The sequence below is a fragment of the Hypomesus transpacificus genome, unplaced genomic scaffold, assembly GCF_021917145.1.
Source record: "Hypomesus transpacificus isolate Combined female unplaced genomic scaffold, fHypTra1 scaffold_214, whole genome shotgun sequence".
In the NCBI taxonomy this organism is placed as follows: domain Eukaryota; kingdom Metazoa; phylum Chordata; class Actinopteri; order Osmeriformes; family Osmeridae; genus Hypomesus; species Hypomesus transpacificus.
In genome coordinates, this window is record NW_025813753.1 from 228,042 (window position 1) to 250,727 (window position 22,686).

At 44.1% G+C, this 22,686-nt stretch overlaps 1 protein-coding gene across 2 annotated transcripts in view; it reads right to left on the minus strand.

The window, feature by feature from the left end:
- LOC124462464 (rho guanine nucleotide exchange factor 4-like) overlaps window positions 1–22,110 on the minus strand; it is a 49,624-nt gene extending 27,514 nt beyond the window's left edge. For both annotated transcript variants that reach the window (XM_047014038.1, XM_047014039.1), the window contains exons 1-3: window positions 21,592–22,110; window positions 17,687–17,743; window positions 799–5,295 (exon numbers count right to left, since the gene is read on the minus strand). In XM_047014038.1, the coding sequence (XP_046869994.1) occupies window positions 799–5,295; window positions 17,687–17,743; window positions 21,592–21,813 (4,776 nt within the window). In that variant the 5' untranslated portion in view covers window positions 21,814–22,110. The remainder of the gene's footprint in view (window positions 1–798; window positions 5,296–17,686; window positions 17,744–21,591) is intronic.
- Between the last annotated feature and the right edge of the window lie 576 nt (window positions 22,111–22,686).

The following is a 22,686-nucleotide window of genomic DNA, read 5'->3' on the forward strand; positions in this document are numbered from 1 at the left end:
TTACCACCAGAGGGTGTATTACCTGTTGTTACCACTAGAGGGGTAGTACCTACTGCTGTCCTGCTACACGTGGTGTGGTAGCTGAGGTTGTTACCAAAGTTAATGGAGGAACAAGAGAACGAGACGGTTAACTCTCCCTAGTGACAGCCCTCTGGAGGGAAGAAAGAGCTGACTTTGCTTATTTACTCCTCCTGGTCCCTTTCTTTGGGAATGAAAGCAAGAAAGGAGGAGGAAGGATAAAGAGGTTCTTGTTCTGTATCCCCACATACAGACACACAAACAAGAATGTTCACACAAGTGCACACACATACTGCAAGAGTGGAGAGAGGATGGATGAACTGTTTTATATTCTGGGGGTGAGCTGGCTGGGGGCAGTTAAAGGGAGCTGGCAGCTCCCCAGCATCTTGATTGAGGGCTAAACAAGGCTTCTTTTATCTTTTCGATTTACAATGATGTTCATCAGAAAAACAGGCAGGCCATTCTATCTTAATGGAGAACAAAACAAGAGGGAACCCAAACTGAATGTCATGACAATGTTTCCCTTTTCTCATATTCTCATAGAAAGTCATATGATCAAATGACAACTGTGTCTGGGGTGTTATTTTGATTTGAAGATGCATGTGTGTTAGAGAATGCCTTGGGCATTAAAATATCCTAGTTGTTTTGGTGATGTTTTAGAGTTACAGTTTTGAATGTAATTAAAAGAGATCCATACATTTGTGTACTGTTAGGGGCCATACATTGTTATCTCATAGTTGTCCATATTTCAGACTTCCATGGCATTTTGTTCTGTCTTACCTCAAACTCATTGATGGACATAGAGGTGAGCAGGCTGATCTGGGACTGGCTGTTCCCACCACTGTCTGCAATCTCCAGGGGATTGAGGGAGGCCCCCAGGGGCCCCGCCATCCCCAGGGGCCCCGCCATCCCCAGGGGCCCCATCATCCCCAGGGGCTCCGCCATCCCCAGGGGCCCCGCCACCCCGAGGGGCCCCGCTCGGGGCTTCAGGGTCTTGGGTCTCTCCGGGGGATTGGTCAGGCCCTCCACGCTGGCGGACTGGCCCATGAAGAGGAGGGACAGAGCCCGTGCTGAGTGGGACCTGCGCTGGGCAGCCAGCCGGGGGCTGCAGGGCTTGGGACTCATGGGTCTCACGGGAGTGCCTGCCGAACTCTCTGACGTCGCTGGTGACCTGGCCCAGCATGAAGGCAGCTGATTGGCTAGGGCTTCTACGGAGGCAGTGCTCAAGGGCGACAGGGGAGTGGCCGAGGAAGGAGGACCAGAGTCTGAGAATGCGATGGACAGACCTTTGGGTAGGCCTTTCCTCCTCTCACCCTCGGACCTGCACCCCTGAAGGCAGTCTTCCCCCTTGTCCTGTGGGATGCACCTCTTGGACAGAGGGTCAGTGTGACGCTGGCCTCTAAGACTGGAGGGTGACCCAGGGACACTCAGCTTGTCCAAGCTGGAAGCATGGTCTCTGATGTTCTGCATGATGTCCTTGCTGCTCTCTGCGTCTGGTACAGACACTGTCCGTCTGGGCATCTCTGACTCCTTCATTAACTTCTTCCACGACTGTTTCACCGACTCGCTCTCCATCCCGGCGTTTGCCTGCTCCTCAGGCTCCACGGAGCGCAACTCAAACAGGCTGGACAACGACCTGTGAGCCTGAGCTATGCGCATGCGCAGGGTGAGGCCGTCGTTGCTCCTCTTATATCCCAGGGCCTCGGCTGTCTGAGCCTGGCTGAGGTGAAGGCTTTCTGGTCTGAGAGCACCCTCCCCTGTGTCTTCTCCTCCCTTGGAGGTCTGGATGAAAAGTTGTTGGACATGGCGTGTGCGTGGTGTGGAGGGAAAGAAGCCATAGTCCTCCTCTTCTGTCTCGAAGCGCCAAGGGCAAAAGGCATTCTGGACAGTCTGGTTGTGGATGTCTCCCTTGATGAAGACCTCGTCATCAGAGTTGTCCCCCTGTTGCCCCTTCTGCTTCCTGCCCTGCTCCGCTATGAGGGATTTGTAGAAGGAGGGATCAGAATGCCCATCAGGGGACTCCCGGGGTGAACTCTCTCCCTTTCTGGTTTTAAAACTTTTGCCCTTTCTGAAAGAGGGCATCTTGGCAAAGACGGAGAACTTGGAGCCTAACTGGCTGGCCTTAACCTTACTCTTTTTTATTTGTTTGCACACATTTGTGTCCAAACTGGACTCTTCTGTCTCCTCACTGTTGATGCTGGTTGTGTCAAAGTCGCAGGACATGGAGGTCGGGCTGAAGTGCCTGTTGCTACCCATCTCTCTGTCCTGGGGTACTTTTGTAAACTGAAAGTCATCAGGTTCAGATATTTGAGGATCTGGCCGATGTTCTGACCAGTGTTCCTTGCCACCCTCAGAATGACAATGATTCTTAGAAGATTCTGAGAATTCTGCAACATTCCCTTCCTCCTCCTCAACAGGCCTTATTATAGCAGACTCTCTACTTTCCTCATCCTCCACTTTGTCCTCATCCTCCACAATCCCAGAGTTCTCCTGGGAACGCTCGTCCTCTACGATTGGCTCGAGGCTGCTGATGGAGAGCAGGCTGAGGCTAATGTCAGGGTGTCTCACGATCCTGGCGCCATGCTGTCCACTATGAGGGCCAGGAGGAATGTAGCAGCAGAACTCCTCAGCCAGAGTGTACTCCTCTTCAGGTGAACTGCAGCCCTCTCTGTCTACAGAAGGTTTATGTGGGTGGGAGCTGTGTTGCCATTCCTCTTTGTCTACGCCTTCTAATAGGAAATCTCTGGTCTCTAAATATGAGGCTGTGGGTTTGAGGCATTCCCTTATGAGTGAGTTTGACTGAGAGACAAATGAGGACTTGGCGCGGTTAGAATGATGTACCTCTTCAGCCTCCCTGCAGCCTCCCTGTTGGGGGATGATGTTGGCATCCAGACCCCCGTCCTCCTGGCACTTCACCACCTCTTCCACGTCCGCTGAGTTGAACGGGTCTCCCTCAGTGTGGTCTACCGACACGGCCGAGTCCTCGCTGCTCCAGTAGGCCTCGTGGTCCAGGGAGGCCAGGAACTCCTCCGAGTCCTGGAGGTCTTTCAGGAGATGGGAGTCCACTGAAGTGGATGTCCTGGATATGCTGGGGGGGTTAAGGGTAAAAGTTGCAGGGTCTGTCAGGACAGAGGGGGCAGATTTCTTTCTGTCCTCAAACCTGCTGTCTTCCAAGGACCTCCCTCTGGTCACCACGTCACCATTAGATGAACACTTGCTGGGTTTAGTGTTGTTGTTGGAGTCTGAGAAGGAGTGGGGAGAGGCCTTGACGTGACAGGGGGGTGGAGGGGTGCGATTCAGCTTTGGTTGCTCTGGAACTGAGCTTGCAGGTTCTGAGCTGTGAATGGATCCAGTCTTGGCTGGTTCAGTTGACCTTCTACTAGTTGTGCTAAACTCACACTGTGTCAAGTTTACGTTTGTGTCGAGAGAGAGTTCAAGGAAGACCCCGCTAGGGCTGCAAGGCTGCTCTGTTTCTCTGGAGCTCTGATGCCCTCTACTGTGCTCTGCTGACGTTCCAGTGTTGGACCGTGACTCTGAGGAATGAGCTGTGCTTTCTGCTACAATATCCTGCCCCTGCTGAAGGTAAATATTATCCTCAGCTTCATCTCTCTTTCTCTCCCAGGACAGGGAATGGTATGACTTCCCCTCTTCTGCTCTGGTCTCCAATAACAGCTGAGAGGAGGTCTCCAACCTTGAGCTATCACAGTGGAAAGTTGTGTCTATGTGGGGGTTGGTAATGACGCATTCCTTAAACTCCTCCTCAGTGTCAAACTGTATCTGATCCCAACCAGGCTGGGGCTCAGTGGGGACACCCAGCCCCCCCCCACCTTCCCTCTGCCCTGAAATATGCTCCTCTCCCTTGGGTGAGCCCAGGCCGGCGTCCCCCTGGGCCTGGAGCTCAGGGATCAGACTCTGCCCTGAGCAAACCTCCTGGGAACTTGAGTTCTGGGTTTGTTGTTGTTTATGCCCTCGATTTTGTTGTTGAGTGCAGGTAAAACCATCTCCATCTCGCCTGGTAAGTGGGAAAGGTGGGGTGAACTGGGATCCAGGTGGACGAACCCTCGTCCTGTCCGGTGCAGGGGAAGATGGGTTTAGAACGCTTAATGAAAAAGGCAGTCCCGCCTCTGTGTATAATTCCAAGGGACAGCTCCCGTTTCCTGTGTTAACGGCCTCCTCAGTCTGCTGTGAGTGTTTGGAAGTTTCTGGGATGTTTGATATGTAGGAAATTTGATTATCAAGTTTCACTGTAAACTGAGGATGACAGTTTTTTTCTGAATTTTGTTCATTTACAGTATGAGTTGGCACAGGTTCTGTGTAATTTTGAATCAAGAAGTCATATTTTGTGTTTGTGCTAAGTTGGTCTGCTCCGTTTGAGTTATGTAAATCTGTATGATGTTTCTCTGTGTTTTGCTGTTGAGCCTCTGAAATTCTATCCTCTGAGCTGTCTATCTGTATGTTGCATGTGTCTGTGCCTTGTGAGAAGTGTACCTCTGTGCTGTGCTGGTGTGGAGTGTTAGTGTTGTGGTCGCTTGCGTTGTGCTGGTGTTGAATATCCCTGTTGTGTGTAGAAGTGTCATGCATCTCTCTGCTGTTTTGCTGTCCAGAGTCGTGATTTTTTGTGCGTTGGTGTTGTACTACAGCTTTGTGTGTGTCTATGCCTTGTCTATCTGTGCAGTGCTGGTCTGGAACATTTGTGCGGGATGTTTGTGTGCAGCGTAGAGAGTGTGTGTCTGTGTTTGGCCTGTTTGTCACTGTGCTGGTGTTATTTAGGGACGTAATGCAGTGCTTCTCTGTGCTGGCTGTGCCTCTCCCTGCTCTGAGTACGTCTCTAGGAGTCTCCCTGGGGCTGGAGGCGGACTCCCTGCGCCGGGCCCTGCTATCACCCAGTGTGTGGTCACCCAGTGTGTGGTCACCCAGCGTGGGGTCAGCCAGCGTGGGGTCACCCAGCGTGGGGTCAGCCAGTGTGGGGTCAGCCAGAGTGGGGTCAGCCAGAGTGGGGTCAGCCAGTGTGTGGTCAGCCAGTGTGTGGCAGCTGCTGCTGTCCAGGAGCCACTCAGTGTGTAGCTCGTCCATGTCCAGCATCACTGAAAAGCCATCTGGACCCAGGTCCGACAGCGTGTCGCTGTGCCACGAGCGTGAGTCAAAGTAATCCTCTGACACACTGCCGGCGGTCCTGTTGCTCCAATCATGAGGGTCTCCCTGCTGCTGACCCAGGTCTCCCTGCTCCAGACACAGATTTACCCCGTGCTGGAGGGAGTCTTCTAGAGCGTCCTGAGGCTGAGGAAATAACAGAAAGGGAAGCATGAAGGAAAGAGACACAGAGATGAGGAAAGCTTAGCTTAATGCGGCTAAGATTGTAAGATTAGCTCAGTACGTCTCCTGATAAAACACACTGCTGTGAACCACGGGAACATTCAACAGTCCCAGAAATGGTCCATTTAGAGCATTGAAAGTAAGATGCTTAAGATAATTCATAAAAACAAACACAACATACAAGTAAACATGGGGGGTATTCCAGAAAGCAGGTTATGTGACATACCCGAGTAAGGTAACTCCCCAGCTGACACCCAACGTTGTAGCAACATTGCCAGTAGGTTGCTGCAACATTGTGAATCAGCTGGTGGGTTAACTTACCCGGTTATGTTGCATAACCTGCTTTCTGGAATACCCCCTGGATGAACCAATGTTATGTCAGTTCAATCAATATTAGTGATTGCTCTGTCTCTCCCGTGTATTTGTAACTGAACTGAGTATCAGTCACCCTTTCTCTCTGTTTGCACAGGTTTAGGGTTAGGCGTACAGGTATCTAACATCACAATTCATTTTTATGACAAACACATGCCTTTACACAGCCACATGTCTTTATAACAATCACACACACCTCACACACACTACTTTGGTCATCTTACCCTCCAGATGCCTAATATTCCAACTGTGTTCAGAATCAGACTGCAGAAGCGAGCCACTACCCAGCTCAGCACAGCTCCCATGGTCACACACACTCCTACACACACTCGCTTTCACACTGTACGGTCCTCTTTTTCATCGCACCCACCCTTCTATAACCCTAACCCTAACCCTGGCTGCTCCCTCTTGCCCAAAATGTTTTGTCATCTTGGTTATCTCCCATTGCAGCCTATACCCCTTGGGGGAACTTTGAATATTATTTGTATGTGTGGGGGGGGGGGGGGGTCTTAGCCAAGTCCTTACGAGTATGTGTGTATATATATATATATATATTGGCCTACCTGCACTAACTAGCCCTGATACAACCCACAGTCCTTAAAGGTTTCCATGAAAGTAAACAACACAGCCTCCTGCAATTCCTGCTTCTCGGATCTCTAGAGTTTTAATCTACTCCCTTGGAGGCCTGGCAGAGCAGTGCTTAAACGCCACGGAACAGAAGCACTAAGAAGCCTGTCTTTAAATAGACCTGGAGGGATGTCTGGGGTGCATGACAGGGCAGAAACCTGCCTGTTAACCCTAACCCTAACCCTGAGGAGGCTGTGTAGCACCTCAACAACTATGTCAAGTTGTATCTTCATCTCAAGTGTATGTTTCTGTAAATCCTGCTTCATAGCAAAACAAGATTTTTAACAGCTTCTACATCATGGATATGTTCAGTGGCGCATGTATAATAGGCATAAGCCCTTGATCCAAATCAAACTATCTTTATTGACCCTGTAAAGGAAAACAGCACATGCAGCTTTAAAGCTGTCCTGCTGAGACAACCCCAAAAACCCGGCTACAACATTCAGTGTCACAGATGGTTGAATGAGTGCCAACAGTCTTACCAAGGGAATACAGGCGAGCCAATTACGCAACTAACACTTAACCATTGCATGAGTACAATCAACGTGACCTTGAAAAACTAAACCAGTCACACTATAAAACTAACTGGACTGAGAAAATTAAGGCCTTCATGCATACACAAAACTGGACTATATACACAAAATGTTCAGTCAGCAGTATAAAACTGTAAATGTTTTAGTTATTTCATGTTGTCCCTTAAGAAAAAGAAGTATACTTCAAGTTTAATTTGTAAGTATACATAAGTATAACAAGTATACTATTATCATGATACTTAAAGGGGCAATTGACTGCAAAACCGATTTGACCTTGTCATTGTTGAAAAACGACAGTTCGGAGGGTAAACTGAACATACCGTGAATATCAAAGTCTATTGACACCTCTTTCCTATTCAAATCTCAAAAAGAAAAAATTTGGCTGTAAAACGCTAGCTTTTCAACAAAGCCACCGGTCCTACGTAGGACCGGTGATCGCCCTCTTATTGGCTCTGGTCTGTATCTTTGTCACGCCCCAGAATTTACATCCAGACCAACCAGAGGTAGCGTCTATCTCCGATACTAGTTTAGCTGCGCGCTGCTCTGTGTAGGCTACTTATAAGGAATTACAAAGAAGAACGTTTTGAATTATAACAAGGATATTGATTATGGACCACGGTCGTAAATGCTGTGTTCCAGGCTGTACAGTACAGGGAAGGCTAACACTTACAGTCTTCCCAAGGAGCCAAACATTCAACAGGCATGGCTGCTGTTGTCTATGAGAAGATCCAGGCGAAGTTCGACACTCAATCATTCATTTGCTCTGAACATTTCACCCAAGACAGTTTTGACAACCTTGGACAATTTCAAGCAGGATATGCTAGGAAGCTGAACCTGGAAAGGAGGTGCTGTTCCAACGTATGCTCATTGCAACCGCAAGCTATAAGGACAGTAAGATGTTGTGCTAACAGTTATTAGCAATGCTAACGTTTCCTGTATATGGCATACCAGGTAGAATGCTAAATACGTTTCTACACACATCAAATGACTCTAGCTAGACTAGCTGTAGTCGGCATTAGAAGGGAAGCTTCCGAAAAATAGCCAGAAAACGAACTGCAGTCTGGCTTATTGCTAACGCCTGTCTAGATAATCTATTTGAAAGAACTGGAGAAAGGCAGGTTTTAGATACAGGATACATTAGCATTGCTAGTAACTGTTACTAGTAACACCTAGACTGTAGGCATGTTAACAAGTTTAGCTTGCTAGTTAATGCAAGAGCATAGAATGTGTAATAATTTAGCCTAGTTTATTGGCAATGGGGCTAACGTTGATTCATGTTCCTGACTGTGTTTCATTCAAATAAATAACCTGTGTAATGAAAATCGACAATTCACGATGCATGTTTGTCCAGATCTTTGTCATGTTATTTTACAGCAAGATATCTAGAGCTAGCCTAGCTAGCTAACTGAAGCCGAGTAGAATCACGATTGCAACAACGTTTGGTTGCTAAGCTGTAGCCTAATGTTCTACCCACCTAAGTCAATCCAGTTTGCTTCAACAACAGAAGTGGAAACAAGTAATGTTATCATTTCAAATGTTATATAGTAAATCTGTTGAAAACAGTGTTGTGTAGACACAATAGATTTATTTGCGCGTTTTTATTTCAAGTCTCCAACTTCAGTGTTTCAGCGAGTGCTGCTGTTGGCCGTGTTGCGTTTTTGCTCCCAGCTTCACTCGTTGATAACCAACCAATCAGCGCGCAGCTTATCTAAATATTAATGAGCATACCATAAAAGGAGAAAAGCTAGTGTTTTTTCCCGGGAACATTTCAGACGATCTGTAAGAGGGCATAGAACAGCACCCGGGCCATTTTCAACCCAACCAATGTTACATACCCTATTCGGAGACCTTAAGGAACAGTGTGAAATACCCCAAAAACCCAGTCAATTGCCCCTTTAAAGTATACTAGCAGTGTAGCCTGGCTTTCAGCCCAACTTTTCCCCGCCCACAAAAAAATTCAACGTCAGGCTACTAGCAGTGTACTTATTTATATACTCTTTTTGTACTAAGTAAACTGAATTGGCTCACTTTTTAGGTTATTTAGTACACTTTAAAGTACATTTATAGTGTATTTGAGGTTAACTTTTGAATACTGTAAAGTAGCCTGTGTAGTACACTTTTAGTTTATGAAGTATACTTCCTGAAGTACTTCATAGTATAGCTTTGAAAACTCTAACCTGTGAAGTGCACTTTCAGTTCATGAAGTATACTTCCTTAAGTACCTCAAAGTAAACTTTGGAATACTTTCAAGTGCACTTTCAATTAATGCAAGAACTTCAAGAAGTAGACTCAATAAATGTCCATTTACTATGATTTACTAATATATTTAAATGTTTAGGGGCCCCTCAAACTCCGCCGATTTACGTCACGTGGGCACTCGCCAAGTGACACTGCAGGTAATTAGCTGTAAAAAGCTAATTCCTGTGTAAACACTCATGTAGTAAAAATCCAGCTCTTATGATCAAACGTAACAGACATTTAACTTATGGTTACAATGGTAAACCAGCACAACAATGACAATTAACACACAACAAAACACTACCATTCTAAGCAGACACATTTAAAAAACGAAATTCATGAAGTTACATTTGTATTCCGAACAAACGTCAAATTTATCAGCAAATTTTAACACTATTTACCGCCTTGCATCATGTGAATTGACCAGCCAATGAGCCACGCAATCTAAATGTTCTCACTGCATTTCAATGCATAATGAAACCCTTCTGCCTGCTTCTTTCTCAAGTAGCTTTTTTCCATTAATACTCCAATTGATAATTACTAGTATAAGAGTATAGGGCTTAGAAATGTTTTGGCAGTAATTAAAGTTAAGCTTCAGTACCAAAAAAGATTCAATGTGCAATGCATAATAGATTTTCCTAGACATGAATAATTAGAATATACAAGATGGATCTACATTTTGTTTACCTGTAATGGACTTTAAAAGTATTTTGACTGTTTTTGCTGTTTAATAATAGAAAACGTACATCCTAATCCAGAAGAAATACATATCATTTTCTGTTTTGAAGCATACTTCTTAAAAGTATATCAAAAGTGAACTATTTTCTAAGTATACTTCTTAAAGGTATATCAAAAGTGAACTCTTTGCTAAGCATGCTTCTTAAAAGTATATCAAAACTGAACTAAAAGTGTACTATCCATATTTTAGTAGACTTATAGTATACTTTAATATACTTCTTTTTTGTAAAAGGTGTTCTAATTCCAGACCAATAATAAACAACTGTCATCTGCAGTTCTGTAGCTGACGTGTTTCTCTGAGTGTTGATAGCAGCCAGGAGCCCTACAGGTAATCAGTAATGGTTCTGGAATCCTTAAGAATGATCTGTTTGGTTTCAATGAGGTAACTGTGTGTGGAACTACTGGGATATCTCATCAGGGAGCTTGTTTACTGTACTTTTGGCTAAACATGAGCAAGATACTGGTCTGGTTAGCCATTCAGTTGGTAGCAAGATATGGGTAACTATCGCTAACTAGAGCTAACCTTCTACATTGTGCAGGTCAGGGTTCTAGAATGACTATTCCAGAATAAAGGCAGGGTTCTAGAATGAGTGTTCACGTCAGATCAGTGGAGCTGCACATACGCCCTGGGAATCTCAGGGCTTTATTCATTTTCTCTCTGGGACAACAATGTGCCTGTGGAGGAGTTTGAGGCAACAGCAAAGGGAAGAACAAAGGCAGCATTTCATAAATAATCTTCTCAAAGACAAAGTTTAATTAAGCTCTTCAGTAGCCAATGGACCCCATGACAACCCATCTGTCACTCACTGAGTCAGTGTGTTTGGTTAAACTCCAGCCTCCTGCCCCAAACTCCTGCCCCAGCCATCAGGGTTAAGGTTTACATTTACATGTATTCATTTAGCAGATGCTCTTATCCAGAGGGACTTACAGTAAGTGCAGCGACATTCCCCCTAAGGCAAGTAGGGTGAAGTGCCTTGCCCAAGGACACAACTTAATGTTACACGGCCGGGAATTGAACCGGAAACCTTCTGAGTAATAGCGCAATTCCCAAACCGATGGAGTCATCTGACTCCATTGAGGGTTACACTGCACTGTGGAGGAATGCTCTTAGTTTTCTTGCTGGAATCATATACCATAGGTCAGAGGCCGATGGTCATTTAAAGTGACAGGATAAATCTCTTGATCAGTCGCAGTTCAAACAGATTTAAAATCTTGGAAATCCCCACACACCCATGTCCACGCTCCCTCAGTAGACTCTCCAAGATAAACATGCACCCTTACTTTGCTTAACTTGAGTAAATATTGCACACGCATGCGCGCACACATACACATCAGTGGTGGCTGGTGAAAAATTGGGGTGGACAGAAAACAAAAACAAACCTAATGTAAGCCGACTAGCAACCCATTTCTGTCTTTAACCTCTGATATAAAACCCAAATACATTTAAAAAGATTTCTATACATTTTCAATGCAAGCATTTCCCAACTTAAGATGAAAAAAATGAAAAAAACCTCCATGCAAAACTCAACTGTATAATGACGAGGGAGCATTTACAGTCAACACAATGTAAACAATGCTTGAGGATTGTGCTCTCTAGTTCAGCATGAGAGACGAGGAACTCATGACTACACATGGAGTCATTGCGTAGTACATCCAGCCAGCCCACTTACTTACTGGAACAACAAACTACATGTACAGTAAAAACATATGCATTAATAAATGCAAAAGGAGAACAAGAAAGATAAGATAAGATAAGAGAGACAGTGAGAGGTGGAGAGAGACAGAGCGAGGTAGAGAGAGATCAAGGGGGAGAGAGAAACAGAGAGCTGTTTTGCCCTGTACTCTGATTGAATAAAGCAAAGGCCTTACCTGGAAAATAGTACGGAGGAAGTACATGACACTCAGCATTTTCAGACAACCTGCGAGGAGAGAGACACCTACGCCTATCTTACTCTCACTATTCTCCTCACTCGTCTGTCCCCATGCCTCTCATCCTCCTGTCCTCTCCCCCAGCCCTGCTATGCTGGGGCTCCACCGAGCTCCGCTCACTCAGGCTCACAACCTGTTGCTATTTCAGAAAGACTTAGGAAGTGAGGCCGGTAGAGGGAGGGAGGGAGCGAGGGAGGAATGGAGGCAGAGAGGAGGGAGTAAAGCCTGAAGCTTATGGCAGAGTTGCATAACAAAGAGGGAAAGCTGAGGCAGACAGGAGTCTTGGTGCACCTGGGATTGGCTAACCCTAACCCTGCTGCAGGCGTCTGAGACAACCAAACAAGAAAATTTGGATTTCATACTTGGGTACACTAACGTTCAGAGGGTTCAGTGTAACTGAGATAGCCAGTAAGCCATATTAACTGAGGGAGTTTTTCTTCAGAGTTAGTTGTTCTTTAGAGCAGCCATGAGAATTTGAACACATATGGCTTCATGAATGTTGCTTTGTTGTTTAGGATAATTCACTTAGGTGCTTAATCATGTCAGATTACAGAATCCCAACTGTAAAAGAAAGAAGATTCTTTTACTTGTCTATATTACAGCATATTTATTCCACAGCACACCTTCAGTTTTATGATCCTGATATAACACACAGAACCACACCCACTAGCTACTACATGACTTCACTAGCAGGGGGGCATGCTGGGGGTCAAGAGGACATGTTGGGGTTTGAGCCAATCATCAGGCCTTGGACTGGTGTCATTGGCCAAAACAAATGTGGTGGTAATGTGTGGTACAGCATGTGAGACAAGTGAATATGTCCCACATGCGTTCATCCTCTCACGTTTAGGGGTCAGACCTGTAGGGTCAGAGTTCATCCTATCAGTGTCAGGGTTCATCCTGTCAGGATTCATTCTATCGGGGTCAGGGTTCATCCTGGTGAAACTGTCTTTTAGTTAAGCCAGAACCCACATTGCTCTCACAGTCTCTCCAGAAAACCTCTCCTTTTCCTCTCCTCAAAACCAGATTAATTTGCCAGCCAGTACGTATTATTCTCCATTCATAACCCAAACCTGTTTAACGACTAACAGGATGTTTATATAGGTTGCTTTCTACAAAGTAACCTGTTCTCTCAAATTTCAGGTTTGGCATGTAGGGCAAAAAGCTACTGCCCCAGAACATTCAGACACCTGTCCAGAGGCCAACACAATACCACAATCTGGCTAATCCAGCTAAACACTGCAGTACTGAGAACTCAATATCAACACCTGCAGAACACCATCTGAACACAAGTTGTTGCTTTCGTGAGAAACAGGACTGCATTAGTCCTTTGAGTGTGCGAAAAAAACACACAAAAAAACCCTCACCTGGAAACTAACAGAGAGGAGAGTCTATTCTGAGGCACAGATGAAAGAAAGAGGCTTTTCCTCTTCTCATCCAAAGCATCTTCTCAACGCTTCAGTTAAGAGTTCTCTCTTTCTCTTTTCCTCAGACTCTTTGTCTCTCTCCTTTTTGTCTTTTAGATCTGGTAATCGTCTCAGGAAACATGAGCTAAGGTTAGTATTATTGTTCAATATTGGGTGTCATCGCATATATGGGCAGGGTTAATAAAGACACATGTAGACACAAACCAAAGGTATGATCTTACACACGCAAGTGTTACATGTCACCCTTAACACCATAATAAACTGAAGAGCAAGCCCTCTCCCATGTGGAAACAATTGTGTTTTCATGTTCAGTTAATACACTTTTTACAGGCTGGAAAGCTTTAAACACTAAGAGCAACTCCACAGCCCAACTTTATTGATGTTTAGTTTGAAGCTTCTCCTGTTCCGCTATGGAGGGGTACCGTGCACAGCCCCTCCGTGTAAAAACCCAGACCATCAACACAACATGTAAAAGGTGGTAAAATAGAAATTTAAACATACATTCACCTACAACTTGCACCCCTCCCGCTCACTGTCTCTCACATTCTCTCTCTCTCACTCTGTCTAGCTCACTCACTATCACTCACTCGCTAGCTCTGTCACTATCTCTCGTTCTCTCTCATTCTCTCTCATTCTCTCTCACTCTCTGACTCTCTCTCACCCTTTCATCTCTTTATCTCTTTCTATGTGTTTCTCTTCTCTGAGAGATACTCGTTTTTCAGCAGTAACCTATGGTAACAGTGGAGTGGGCATAGCCGCGCATCTGCTCCAACATTTGCATGACAAGTGTGGAGGGAGGCTGGGGGATGGCTCACACCAAGTCCACACTAAAACACATGATTATGCAAAGCGCCCCCCAACACACACACACTACAATATGTCTTACAGCATTTATAATACAACATGCAACTGTTCTCCTCCATCTATCTCCTTCACGCCCTTTCTGTTTACAAAGCCTCCACTTTGTGCTGTTTTTCCTCCTCACAGGCATGAGAGCCTGGTGTGTTTGGTCATTCTGAGTGGAGGATGTGGTTTTTTAATGTTCCTCTTCACTCATCAGAATGTGGTGCAGAATGTGGAGACATAAGTGGCCGGGCTAATTAAGATCCCAGTGTTCAATCACTGTAGCAGAAAGACAAGGATGTTCAACAAGACTAAATGCTAATGGATCTCAGTCCCTCACTGGGGGCCTGTTTGGTCTGCCAGGCTGAGACCAGGGAGTGATGAAGGGAGGGTGGGGTAGCCCCAACCCCAGTCTCTAGCAGGCTGAGACCAGGGAGTGATGAAGGGAGGGTGGGGTTAGGGTTGGTCAGTGGCTCATTTTCATCCTCTGCTTCCTGTCTTTATTACCACTGGTAAAGACAGGCTGGAACCTAGAACAACTTTACAGAGTACACTTTGCAGACACGCAGGACGCAGGAGTAAAGCATGGGACAGCTCTATTCTGCACACTCTGTCACTTTCATTGACAAAGCTTTGTTCTGCAACAAATGAGGAATTCCCAAATATCTCAGTTGTGTTGCTAGCCAGGACCCCTCATCTGTAAGGGGAATGTGAGGGGGTTGCCTCTGGACACAAGTTTAGGGACCACACAGCGTTGTGTGTATTTGACCATACATACACCAAACACCACTCAAAGGGTGGTGCGACCCAATCTTACCCCAACCCAATGTAAGCAACACATAAGAGTTTCAAGCAACACTGAAGACTGATTTAATGCATCTTACTCTAACCCAACCCTACCACCAGGAAGTTCTCATAAGAGGTATTAGTATAAACTCCGGCCTAGATCCTCTCACTATTCTACTCCATACTATAATGTTAGTACACAGAACACTGCCCCCCTCCTGCCCCACTGCTGTATGTCGTTACACAATGAAAACAGAAGATCTACTGTACTGGAACTAATGACAACAAGAGATCTACTGTACTAGAACTAATGACAACAGGAGATCTACTGTACTAGAACTAATGACCCTGTTCTCTTCCCTTCCGCTGTTGGCCTCCTCAACAAGGCCAAAACTTTTACTTTTGCACTACATTCAATTCCTGTTATATTTGTATTTTATATTGTATTTTATATTGTAATTTGTCAATTTATATTTTATTTTATGCCCACTTTTATTCTATTTTAGTGTATTCCACTTTTTACTGCTAGTTTTAGTATAGTTAGACCACATATTTAAATTTAAGATTCCTATATGTTTATTGTATGCACCTTCCTGCCAAAGCAAATTCCTTGTCAGTGCAAACTTTCATGGCGAATAAATCCCATTCTGATTCTGATGACAACAGGAGATCTACTGTACTAGAACTAATGACAACAGGAGATCTACTGTACTGGAACTAGTTGAGGAGTAACTGGAGCACCCTCTGAACATGACCTTTGGTCCACACTCCCCTATCCTTCCGCCCCACTCCCCGCCTCTTTCTATCTTCTGCCCCCTCTCCTCCTTCCCTCCCTTAGTCCCTGTCTCTTAGATGGAGAAACAGACAGTGGAGTACACAGTGCTCCAGTCACAAGACCCAACACAGGCCCAAAGGTGTGTGTTTCTGAGCGCGAGAGAGCTAAACAGTCATTGCGCATGTGTGTCATCAATCAGAAAACAACTGAGTGTTAGCATCCACGAGCAGTAGGCTAGCTAACTCTAGCTGGCTGTTAGCAATAGGGTGTCTACTCATTTGTCCATGATATTCTCTTTCAGGGTGGTTATCTTAGCAGGAGTGGATGAATGAGGTTGGAAATTGCATTGATTATGACCAAATGCATACAGCTCTAATTGGAACTATTTTTTGAGACAGAGATTGCCAATGAATCTGGGTGGCACTTAGGGTGTGGATGCCCCTGTCTGCCAAGAAAGAGGGCACACTGTCCTGGTTTGGACAGCAGGACTGAACCCTGGCATTAACCTAAGCACAAGGCTTGGCACACCAAGTGGGCGACCTTCAGCTGACTGCAGCTTTTGAGATGGGGCACATTAGCAAGAGAAAGAACTGTCTAGTCAGCTCAGGGTTTCCCGCAGCACTTTTCAGTTAAGGTGGCCGCCTAAGCAACACACGCCTGCCTCCTTAACAACTTCGTCAAAAAAAACTCTGTCCTGTTTTCTCCCTTCCATTCCAAAACACCAGTCTCCCTTCTCTGCAAAACACATTAGTCTATCGCACAAACTACCCCACCCCTGCATGGCAAACCCTACCACCTTAACTAACTTCTGCGGGAAACCCTGCAGCTTATTACGTTCCTGAAGACAATCTGTGACAAAACAGTGGCTGGCATTGTAAATGTTAACAGGCATACAAAACAGCTGTCTGGTGTATTTAGTGTCAGGTGTCAGGTGGCTGAGCGGTTAGGGAATTGGGCTAGTAATATGAAGGTCGCCAGTTCGATTCCCGGCCGTGCCAAATGACATTGTGTCCTTGGCAAGGCACTTCACCCTACTTGCCTCAGGGGAATGTCCCTGTACTTACTGTAAGTCGCTCTGGACTAAATGTAAAATGACTAAATGTTTGATAGAGGTTTACTAAAACATCTGTCAAAGACAGACAGTTAGTAGACTTACAGCGTAACACAACTTACAGTAACAAACATTTTTTCCCACAAAAAGTGTCATTGGGTGTGGTTAAGTAAAATCACAACTGTGTTTGATTTTGGTGGGGTAAAGTGGAGGGGGCTGAGCTTAACTATGATATGACTCTGCAAGGCCTTGTGGGATTTAAAACACATTAGAATATATCCAGCAAACTTCAAACAGGTAACAGAAACTTTATATTTTATTGTATATTTAATTTTTATTTTAAGTATTGCTAGTCTATGTACCTTTATTATAGTTAGATCTCATATTTAAATTTAAAATTAATATATGTTTAATGTATGCACCTTCCTGCCAAAGCAAATTCCTTGTCTGTGCAAACTTTCATGGCGATTAAAACCCTTTCTGATTCTGATTCAGAAAAATGACATTCCTGTAACATCTGAACAGTCTCACAAAGTTGGCAGGTGTGACATGCTGTGTCATGAAAATATGTGAAACCAAATCCACTGTTCTCATTTCTGATGGTAAAGAAACAAACAAATAATTTAGAAAAACAGTTTTTCCCGGGTAGATTTTATCAATCTTCCAGTATAGTGCACTTCCTGAATCAAGTACAAGGGATATCTCATGACTCATGTTCAAGATCAACAAACAATCACAAGCATGTTGTCATGCCAACCGCGACAGCTTGAGTTCACACACTGTATTAACCCTAAACCTGCATTCTCCACTTCGGTCTAGAACCACCCAACTAACCAACAAAACACAAACACATTATTCTTATTATTATAAATCACAGCTGTCAATGAAATCAACTGAGGATTATCCATCCTAACCACCTCCTTAATCAGCCATCTGACACACCAGAAGAATCCAGAACAAATAAACCTGAATTCCTCCAAACCACAACTCATGCATCCAATAAAATCGCTCAGCAAAGAAGAAGAAACCATCGTACCTGTAGCTGGGCAGGTGAGCATCTAGGGCCGGGTGGGCAGGCAGGGCATTGTAGTCTCTGAGGAGATAAAAAAAAAGAGCAGAACATTGTCACATATGTTCAGGCATGAACTGTCAGCAGGAAGGGGTGGGGGCCACAGTGGTCGTTTTGGATAAAAGCGTCTGCTAAATGAATAAATGTAAATAAATGTAAATGTAAACAGGGAGGGATGGAGCCATCACTACAAAAATATGGTCAGTAATTTACCTGGATACTTTGGAGATCAGCTATCTGAGCTGAGAACTAAAAGGTCCTCTCTTACAGCATCACTTTAAGGATTACATTTAATGAGGTGAAAATCTTAAATACCATTGGCATGGCAATGGATGATGACTGACAAAAGAGGTGGAGCCATGCATGCTGAGATGTGATTGGCTGGGCTGGCATAGTTGTGGTGATTGGCTGGTACCACTGTGGTTTCCTGTAGTTATGAATGGAGGCTCACCCTAACCCTCCCAGGGCAAGACTTTGCTTGTTCTGACTGTCTGCATCACAGGGTAATCTGGAACAAATTCAACAGACTTCCTGGGTACTGGCCTTAACTGTCACACCTCTCAGTTTCTGATTAGTACTCAATTCTAAATTGCTATGATTGTGTCAGCTCATTGGGTGTGCTCACGCCTTCGGCGAGCACAACCATTGTTCTCTCACATAGATATTTATTTTTTATTGTTTCTTTTCCGTCAATATTTGGACTACATAGACAACGTAGGTGTCAAAAGTTTTGTCTTGGTAGCGATTGGGGAGCCAAAGTGTCAGGCCAGTTCTCCACTGGTGTCCCACAGGGCTCTGTCCTAGGACCCCTCCTCTTCTCCCTGTACACCACCTCACTTGGACCGATCATCACCTCCCATGGCTTCTCCTACCACTGCTACACTGACGACAAGCAGCTGTACCTGTCGTTCCCCCTGACTGATCCGGGGATTTCAGCTAGAATCGAGGCCTGCCTCACAGACATCTCCGCCTGGATGACCAAGCACCACCTCCAACTGAAGCCAAAAAATAACTTCTCATCATTCCGGCCAAACCCTCCATCTCCCACGATCTCTCAATCACCCTAGGATCTGCGACGGTGATCCCATCATCCTCTGCCAGGAAACTCGGGGTTAACATGGATGACAAGCTCTCCCTCACAGCCCACACTGCTGCAGTCTCCCGGTCGTGTAGATTCACCCTCTACAACATCCGGAAGTTGGACTACTGAAACCGCTGCTCGCCGGTCTGCCAGCATGCGCAACCTGCCCTCTCCAGAGGATTCAGAACACAGCAGCCCACCTGCTTTTCAACCTACCCAGACGCTCCCATGTTAACCCGCTCCTCATCTCCCTCCACTGGCTACCCATCACGGCCGGTATCAGATTCAAGACCCTGGTACTGACATTCCGAGTGGTGAACGGGACTGCGCCCGACTACATAAAGTCTGTCCTCCAGCCTTACACTCCCACCCGCCACCTACGGTCTTCTTCTAACAACCGCCTGGTGGTCCCACCTCTCAAGAGCGCCCGCTCCAAACCCAATCTCTTCTCCTGTCTGGCCCCCCAATGGTGGAATCACATCCCCACCTCCATCAGAGACACTGACTGTCTCCCCACCTTCAAGAAAAGGCTAAAGACGCACTTGTTCCGGGAGTACAACGGTACTTAGGAATACTTTGCTGGATCTGATGTTAGTTTCGTTTATTTCCTCCAGGAACACAATGACTCTTATTGAGGGACTTGTTGAGGGGCTCTTGTTGGTTAGTTGTAACTGATTTAACTTATTGTACTCACTGTGAATTATATTATTGCTGCTTCTTTTCCTACAGGTACATTTTTGGCACTTTTTGAGGTTCATGAAAAAGTGCAGCATGAGAACTTACGTAAAAGCAGAGAGGGGAATGGAGCAACAGAGAAAGATTGTGTTGTCTTAGCCGGAGAAGATGTCATTCGATTTGGATGTGATTCTTATAATAGGCATATTCATTTTTCAACCCAGCGCATGTTAGCATGAGCGAAGTAGGCCAACTTATGGTTTTCAGGTGGTAGGCTGTATCTATTCAATGTCGAACAATAAACCGTTTTTGGCAGAGTTGGCATTCAAAGTTTTTGGAGTCACCCGGTACTTTGTAAATGTAAATGTACTATAAATGAAATGCTGCCATACCACAGATTTCTTTGCCATTTTGCCTAATAACACCAACAAAGTAGGCTATGGGTGAGTAGTCGACCAAGAGCATATCGACCAGAAAATCGACTAGTCGACTGAGTGGGGACAACTTTAATTGCCAGGTTACATAAACTACTCTCATTACCAGGCTAAAGACACGATGTTCATTACCATACCATCTACTAAATCAGAAAATCCAGCTTTCTTTTGGATAAATGAGACTCATTTGTTTGGTTTCTACCAATGATACAACTAGGTTTTGGTGTGCATGAATATTATCATTCCACCACAACTTTAATATTACTGCAGTGCTAACATGTTGACAAGCTACACTGGAAAAATCTGGCAGCTGGGACACTAGATTAAGCCCAAATTTTTTTACCTGATTTAAAAATATATATATTAACATTAACCTTAAAATAATTGTCATTTTCCTCTACAAAATTCACAAGATATATCTGTGATATTACACTACAGGATGTTCTTTGCCGGTAAATACAACTTTTATTAACTGAATTTCTCCAACCCTTACACTAATAAATACAAATATTCAAGAAAGCCAAATCAAGATATCATGATTTGACATATTCATTAGCTTACACCACAGGTTAGACAGCTATCTAACTGGACAACATTCACACTCAGGGTGAACACTTAATTTATCCAAACTACAGACCATCACATTACACATATCAAAACAGAACGAACACAACAACAAAACTCCAAACAATGCTTATCTAACTAAGCTTAAGCCTTTAACTTTGTAGCTTTTCAGCTTGCCGCGGGGCATTCTGGGTAACAGGAGTGTTACCGCTACACAACTATTTAATCAACTTTCCTTCGTGGTACTCTGGAGTCTTTACATTTATTCATTTAGTAGACGCTTTTATGCAAAGCGACTTCCAAGAAAGAGCTTTACTTAAAGTGCATTGGTCAATAATCATAAACAACGATATAGCCCCAAAAAGGCTTTTTTTGACTTTTGTAGTCTTTGATATTGACTGGTGCATGCTGGGATTGCATGACGTCAACTATCCGAGATCATTTCACAATTCTAGGTTCCTATGTCTAAACCAAAAATGATGTTATTACGAAGCTATTTATCCATGGGATGAAAGTAAATATCTGCAAAATAACTTAAAATAGCTAGTTTTGAAATTGTTTTTTTACAGAACATTTTGGTGAAAATGTGATTATGAAATTGTGTTAGATTTTTTTATTATTAATATTTGTTGAAAGTTTTATTAATATTTGTAAAAAAAAGACATTTTAGTCTATTTTTAAGTAATAACATTTGGCTGTAATTTGTATGTAAAAATATAAATTAAAAGTGTGCCATTGTCTTTCTATCTGTATTTCCTGTAATTCAGAAATACAGAAAAAAACATGTATCATTTACAGAAAAAGTGCGTTTTTTCTGGGCTCAGGAGAAAACTAAGAAAGATCTATGAATAACTATGAAAGTGTGCCAACTTGCCTGTATACTGCCTGAGCAGGGATAAATACACTTAACCTAAGCTTAGTATTGCTCAGGTGAGAAAACACTGCTTAAAGACCAATTTTCACTTTGGCAGGTTACATAAGCTACGCAGTGTCATACAACGGTATGTGCGATAACCAGTAGCCTACATTAAAGATGTTAGTCATTTACGGATGCTTGGCTGGTGAGGTTAGAGGTTTACAGGAAGTACATTTTGTCATTTAAATCTGTGACATTTTACCTGGTACAGTTTTAACACGGTCCAACAAAGCATATACGCCGATAATGTGAACTTTGCGTACATGTACCGCTCCGGCAGACAGGTAAGGTGCATCCGCACTTCCTCCAAACCCATTGTATCACTGCTGGCCTCGTTGCCCGCTGAAGACACCCTCACATCCACAGCAGAATCGCTCACATCCACAGCCGACGTCCTCCAACATGCCGTCGATGTTATGTCCATCTCCCTTCTTTATTGGAATAAAGTTTGCAAACCGTTTTTCAAACTTTGAGGCAGCATTGTAACAACTTCGCACGCCCGCACCGTTGCAGAAACTCGTTGATCCACACGACCATCATGATAAACCGTTTAACTGACATTCAAATTCTTAAATTCATGATCTGACTTTACACCTTGACTAATTTATTACTTCAATTCTAAATAATAACTAAACAATCGAGGGCGCTCCCCATAACAGAATTGTAACGCTCGTCGGAGAAACAGCACTGGTTCAATACCCGTGAAAAAGCAGAACTTCGCAGCCTCTAGTGGAAACGGAAATAAGAGCGTGTAATAATCGCTTCACATTGTTTCCTAGGTCTACAAGATACAATGGTTAATGAATAGATCTCGGAATTCGGAATATCACTAAATTGCACCTGGCACCCACATTATACAAAGCATTACTAAAATATGGATAGTACACTTTTAGTTCACTTTTGATATACTTTTAAGGAGTATGCTTGGAAACAGAAAACGGTATACATTTCTTCTGGAGTAGGATGTACGTTTTCTATTATTATACAGCAAAAACAGTTGAAATAATTTTAAAGTACATTACAGGTTACATTTTTTAGATCCATCTCATTCTAATTATTCATGTCTATGAAAATCTATTATCCATTGCATATTGAATCTTTTTTTGTTACTGAAGCTGTAACCTTAATTATTGCCAAAATATTCTGAAGCCCTATACTCTTATACTAATAATTATCAATTGGAGTATTAATGGAAAAAAAACTAAAAAGCTACTTGAAAATTTGCAGGTTATACTGTCAAACTGACTGAAGAACGAAATAACAACGTGAAATAATGAAGATAGTGTGGCTCATTGGC